The sequence below is a fragment of the Oncorhynchus clarkii genome, chromosome 17 (genome assembly GCF_045791955.1).
Source record: "Oncorhynchus clarkii lewisi isolate Uvic-CL-2024 chromosome 17, UVic_Ocla_1.0, whole genome shotgun sequence".
Taxonomy (NCBI): domain Eukaryota; kingdom Metazoa; phylum Chordata; class Actinopteri; order Salmoniformes; family Salmonidae; genus Oncorhynchus; species Oncorhynchus clarkii.
In genome coordinates, this window is record NC_092163.1 from 3881678 (window position 1) to 3889177 (window position 7500).

At 31.8% G+C, this 7500-nt stretch overlaps 1 protein-coding gene across 1 annotated transcript in view; it reads right to left on the bottom strand.

Moving 5' to 3' along the window:
• Positions 1 to 7500, bottom strand: part of LOC139370043 (protein sidekick-1-like) — a 365245-nt gene that overhangs the window by 237709 nt on the left and 120036 nt on the right. Inside the window, exon 2 of the mRNA XM_071109345.1 lies at positions 2662 to 2818. Within this exon, the coding sequence (XP_070965446.1) occupies positions 2662 to 2818 (157 nt within the window). The remainder of the gene's footprint in view (positions 1 to 2661; positions 2819 to 7500) is intronic.

Consider the following 7500-nt stretch of genomic DNA (forward strand, 5'->3'; position numbering starts at 1 on the left):
TCTCCCTCTTCCCTCCCTCTTCTCTCCATCTCTCTCTCTTCATCTATCTCTCTCTCTCTCATCTATCTCTCTGTCTCTCTCCATCTCTCTCTCTCATTGTATGTATGTTCCATACTCTATGGGTGAGTGATGTAAAAAGCAGTAATGTATCACAGCACGGTTGGAGAGAGGGAAGCTTAGTCAACAACACTCAGACCTCGTGGTGGTCCTATCGAACCCCCAGCCCTCCTGTAGTGTAAATGAGAGAGGGAAGCTTAGTCAACAAAACTCAAACCTCGCTGGAGTTGAAGAGTTAGTCTTTGAGTTTGCAGTGGTGTGTATCTGTCTGTATGTGTGAGTGCAGACAGGAGTGTGTCTGTAGTTATGTTTGTCTCAGACTTTATTCTAGCAGCAGTTCTTGCCCTGCGTCCGCTTCCTGTCCTCCTTGGCCTTTTAACACATCGTCTCATGTCAACACTCCACGAGGAAAGAGATAAAAGCTCAGAGTGTGTGAGAGCTGAGACAGACAGGAGAGTGTTCACACATATATATATATATATTATTATACATTCCACAACACATTATTTATAGAGAAATATCTTCATCTATATATTATTATCTGATAGATCATGCATACCCCTCTGGGGAGAGAGGGGAAGACAGGAGGATGGAGAGAACAGGATGGGTGCTGACTGCTGATATACACACTACCACAGACATCAGATAAAAGTTGCCCTCAGGTTTCTCAAGTTAGGAAAATAAAGTATGAAAAAGACATTGACGGGGAGAGAGAAGAATATTATATATAGGTATATTATATATAGGTATATTATATATAGGTATATTATATATAGGTATATTATAAATAAGTATATTATATATAGGTATGTTATATATAGGTATATTATAAATAGGTATATTATATAAAGGTATATTATATATAGGTATATTATATAATGGTATATTATAAATAGGTATATTATATATAGGTATATCTATAGAGAGAGGTATATTATATAATGGTATATTATATATAGGTATATTATATATAGGTATATTATATAATGGTATATTATATAATGGTATATTATATAATGGTATATTATATAATGGTATATTATATATGTATATCTTTAGAGAGAGGTATATTATATATAGGTATATTATTTTTAGGTATATTATATAATGGTATATTATATATAGGTATGTTATATATAGGTATATTATATATAGGTATATTATATAAAGGTATATTATATATAGGTATATTATATAATGGTATATTATATAATGGTATATTATATATGTATATCTTTAGAGAGAGGTATATTATATATAGGTATATTATATATAGGCATATTATATATAGGTATATTATATATAGGCATATTATATATAGGTATATCATATATATGTATATATAGGTATATTTTATATATGTATATTATAAATAGGTATATTATATATAGGTATATCTATAGAGAGAGGTATATTATATATAGGTATATTATTTATAGGTATATTATAAATAGGTATATTATATATAGGTATATTATGTATAGGTATATTATATATAGGTATGTTATATAATGGTATATTATATATAGGTATATTATATAATGGTATATTATAAATAGGTATATAGGTATATTATATAGGTATATTATATAATGGTATATTATATATAGGTATATTATATAATGGTATATTATAAATAGGTATATTATATACAGGTATATTATATAAAGGTATATTATATATACGTATATTATATATAGGTATATTATATAATGGTATATTATATAATGGTATATTATATATGTATATCTTTAGAGAGAGGTATATTATATATAGGTATATTATATATAGGCATATTATATATAGGTATATTATATATAGGCATATTATATATAGGTATATCATTTATATGTATATATAGGTATATTTTATATATGTATATTATAAATAGGTATATTATATATAGGTATATCTATAGAGAGAGGTATATTATATATAGGTATATTATTTATAGGTATATTATATATAGGTATATTATAAATAGGTATATTATATATAGGTATATTATTTATAGGTATATTATAAATAGGTATATTATAAATAGGTATATTATATATAGGTATATTATATATAGGTATATTATTTATAGGTATATTATAAATAGGTATATTATATATATGTATATTATTTATAGGTATATTATAAATAGGTATATTATATATAGGTATATTATATATAGGTATATCTATAGATATGTATATTATATATAGGTATATTATATATAGGTATATTATTTATAGGTATATTATAAATAGGTATATTATATATAGGTATATTATATATAGGTATATTATATATAGGTATATTATAAATAGGTATATTATCTAAAGGTATATTGTGTATAGGTATATTGTATATAGGTATATCTATAGAGAAAGGTTAATTATATATTGCTATATTTATAGAGAGAGGCATATTATATATAGGTATATCTATAGAGAAAGGTATATTATATATAGGTATATCTATGGAGAGAGGTATATTATATATTGCTATATTTATAGAGAGATGTATATATATTTAAGGTATATTTACGTGTATAGTAGAGAGAAGCAGGTAGATAGGTAGAGTATATTATATAAGGTATATTTAAGGTATATTTACGTGTATAGTGGAGAGAAGTGTGTGATATCTGTGTTGTTGAGGATCCATCGGTACTGTAGAGGCCAGGAGCCTTCAGCCAGACAGGTCAGTACCAGCCTGTTACCCTCTAGATGGGTCTGGACCTGGCCCGGAGACACACGGAAATATGGAGCTACATCTGGAGGAGGAGAAGAGGGGGGAATAAATATTTAATTCAACTTGAATTTATAATCATTTATAATAATAATTAACAATCATTTATAATAAATGATAATCATTTATAAGTCAAAAACATGGACATGAAACAGGTTATATGTACAGTGTCTTCCCACCACCTTTTTCCACATTTTGTTGTGTTACACCCTAAAATAAAAATGTCTTCATTTTTGGGGGGAAATATCTCACTCATCTACACACAATATCCTTTAAGTTACGGCTAGCGGAACGTTTCGACAACATCCGGTTGAAATTGCGGAGCGCGAAACTCAAATGACATTACTATAAATATTTAACTTTCATGAAATCACAAGTGCAATACATCAAAATAAAGCTTAACGTGTTTTAATCCAGCCGCCGTGTCAAATTGGAAAAAGGCTTTATGGCGAAAGCAAACCAAGCGGGGGTCATCATCATACAAATGCAAAACAAATCATTTTCAACCCGGGAGGTGCGACACGAAAGTCAGAAATAACGATATAATAGTAATAATAATGGAGCGAGCTTGGCTTGACCCTCATTCTGAATAGCCGTACTTCTTCATTACTCAAAAGAAAAACATCAACTAATTTCTAAAGACTGTTGACATCTAGTGGAGGCCCTAGGACCTGCAACCAGGTGCCTCAGAAATCTAGTTTCCAATAGAAACCCAATTGAAAACACAGTGAACTCAATTTTCTTTTTCCTGAATGGTTTGTCCACGGGGTTTCGCCTGCCAAATAAATTATGTTATAATCACAGATTATTTTAACAGTTTTAGAAACTTTAAAGTGTTTTATATCCAAATCTACCAATTATATGCATATCCTAGCTTCTGGACCTGAGTAGCAGGTAGTTTACTTTGGGCAGGCTTTTCATCCGGACGTGAGAATACTGCTCCCTATCCCAAACAGGTTAACACTAGAAGCGCTTGGCCTTTCAGCCTGAAAGTTCCCCCTAGAGAACGTTGAGAACGTTGAGGTAGACATCAGATGCATATCCAACCACAAGGTGCAGCAAACACAAGCATCAAAGCCTGATAGATAGTGTTGATAGATAGTGTTGATAGATAGTGTTGATAGATAGTGTTTATGGTGTTGATAGATAGTGCTGATAGATAGTGTTGATAGATAGTGTTGATAGACAGTGTTGATAGATAGTGTTGATAGATAGTGTTTATGGTGTTGATAGATAGTGTTGATAGATAGTGTTGATAGATAGTGTTGATAGATAGTGTTGATAGAGAGTGTTGATAGATAGTGTTGATAGATAGTGTTGATAGATAGTGCTGATAGATAGTGTTGATATAGAGTGTTGATAGATAGTGCTGATAGATAGTGTTGATAGATAGTGTTGATAGATAGTGTTGATAGATAGTGTTGATAGTGTTGATAGAGAGTGTTGATAGATAGTGTGGATAGATAGTGTTGATAGATAGTGCAGATAGATAGTGTTGATAGTGTTGATAGATAGTGCTGATATATAGTGTTGATAGTGTTGATAGATAATGTTGATAGATAGTGCTGATAGATAGTGTTGATAGATAGTGCTGATAGATAGTGTTGATAGATAGTGTTGATAGAGAGTGCTGATAGATAGTGTTGATAGATAGTGTTGATAGTGTTGATAGATAGTGCTGATAGATAGTGTTGATAGATAGTGTTGATAGAGAGTGCTGATAGATAGTGTTGATAGATAGTGTTGATAGATAGTGTTGATAGATAGTGTTGATAGATAGTGTTTATGGTGTTGATAGATAGTGCTGATAGATAGTGTTGATAGATAGTGTTGATAGACAGTTTTGATAGATAGTGTTGATAGATAGTGTTTATGGTGTTGATAGATAGTGTTGATAGATAGTGTTGATAGATAGTGTTGATAGAGAGTGTTGATAGATAGTGTTGAAAGATAGTGTTGATAGATAGTGTTGATAGATAGTGTTGATAGATAGTGTTGATAGAGAGTGTTGATAGATAGTGTGGATAGATAGTGTTGATAGATAGTGTTGATAGATAGTGTTGATAGTGTTGATAGATAGTGCTGATATATAGTGTTGATAGTGTTGATAGATAGTGTTGATAGATAGTGCTGATATATAGTGTTGATAGTGTTGATAGATAGTGTTGATAGATAGTGCTGATAGATAGTGTTGATAGATAGTGCTGATAGATAGTGTTGATAGATAGTGTTGATAGAGAGTGCTGATAGATAGTGCTGATAGATAGTGTTGATAGATAGTGTTGATAGAGAGTGCTGATAGATAGGGTTGATAGATAGTGTTGATAGTGTTGATAGATAGTGCTGATATATAGTGTTGATAGTGTTTATAGATAGTGTTGATAGATAGTGCTGATATATAGTGTTGATAGTGTTGATAGATAGTGTTGATAGATAGTGCTGATAGATAGTGTTGATAGATAGTGCTGATAGATAGTGTTGATAGATAGTGTTGATAGAGTGCTGATAGATAGTGTTGATAGATAGTGTTGATAGTGTTGATAGATAGTGCTGATAGATAGTGTTGATAGATAGTGTTGATAGAGAGTGCTGATAGATAGGGTTGATAGATAGTGCTGATAGTGTTGATAGTTAGTGTTGATAGATAGTGCAGATAGATAGTGTTGATAGTGTTGATAGATAGTGCTGATATATAGTGTTGATAGTGTTGATAGATAGTGCTGATAGATAGTGTTGATAGATAGTGCTGATAGATAGTGTTGATAGATAGTGTTGATAGATAGTGTTGATAGATAGTGCTGATAGATAGTGTTGATATATAGTGTTGATAGATAGGGCTGATAGATAGTGTTGATAGGGTTGATAGATAGTGCTGATAGTTAGTGTTGATAGAGAGTGCTGATAGATAGTGTTGATAGATAGTGTTGATAGTGTTGATAGATAGTGCTGATAGATAGTGTTGATAGATAGTGTTGATAGAGAGTGCTGATAGATAGTGTTGATAGATAGTGTTGATAGAGAGTGCTGATAGATAGTGCTGATAGATAGTGTTGATAGATAGTGTTGATAGAGAGTGCTGATAGATAGGGTTGATAGATAGTGTTGATAGTGTTGATAGATAGTGCTGATATATAGTGTTGATAGTGTTGATAGATAGTGTTGATAGATAGTGCTGATATATAGTGTTGATAGTGTTGATAGATAGTGTTGATAGATAGTGCTGATAGATAGTGTTGATAGATAGTGCTGATAGATAGTGTTGATAGATAGTGTTGATAGAGTGCTGATAGATAGTGTTGATAGATAGTGCTGATAGTGTTGATAGATAGTGCTGATAGATAGTGTTGATAGATAGTGTTGATAGAGAGTGCTGATAGATAGGGTTGATAGATAGTGTTGATAGTGTTGATAGTTAGTGTTGATAGATAGTGCAGATAGATAGTGTTGATAGTGTTGATAGATAGTGCTGATATATAGTGTTGATAGTGTTTATAGATAGTGTTGATAGATAGTGCTGATAGATAGTGTTGATAGATAGTGCTGATAGATAGTGTTGATAGATAGTGTTGATAGATAGTGTTGATAGATAGTGCTGATAGATAGTGTTGATATATAGTGTTGATAGATAGGGCTGATAGATAGTGTTGATAGGGTTGATAGATAGTGCTGATAGTTAGTGTTGATAGAGAGTGCTGATAGATAGTGTTGATAGATAGTGTTGATAGTGTTGATAGATAGTGCTGATAGATAGTGTTGATAGATAGTGTTGATAGAGAGTGCTGATAGATAGGGTTGATAGATAGTGTTGATAGTGTTGATATATAGTGTTGATAGATAGTGCAGATAGATAGTGTTGATAGATAGTGCTGATATATAGTGTTGATAGATAGTGCTGATAGATAGTGTTGATAGATAGTGTTGATAGATAGTGTTGATAGATAGTGTTGATAGATAGTGCTGATAGATAGTGTTGATAGATAGTGTTGATAGATAGTGTTGATAGATAGTGCTGATAGATAGTGTTGATATATAGTGTTGATAGATAGGGCTGATAGATAGTGTTGATAGGGTTGATAGATAGTGCTGATAGATAGTGTTGATAGAGAGTGCAGATATATAATGCTGATAGATAGTGTTGATAGAGAGTGCAGATAGATAGTGCAGATAGATAGTGCTGATAGAGAGTGCAGATAGATAGTGTTGATAGATAGTGTTGATAGAGAGTGCAGATAGATAGTGCAGATAGATAGTGCTGATAGATAGGGCTGATAGATAGTGCATCAACAATTATAAAGAATGAGTTGCATGGAGAAATAATGGTGGAAACATTTAACAACAATAGTTTAGAGTCAAATACATGTTCTGGATCATTCTAGAGGAACACGTAGGCCTAGACCTTAACAGACCTTAACTTTACCAGAATGAATACCTGGTATATGACCAGCACAACGCTGAGTACAGCCCCTTAATGTTGTTTACCTTATCCCAGACCTTAACTTTACCAGAATGAATACCTGGTATATGACCAGCACAACGCTGAGTACAGCCCCTTAATGTTGTTTACCTTATCCCAGAACTTAACTTTACCAGAATCAATACCTGGTATTTAACCAGCACAACGATGAGTATATGCACACGCACACGCCCACACACTAACACACACACACACACACACACACACACAAACACACACACACACAAACACAC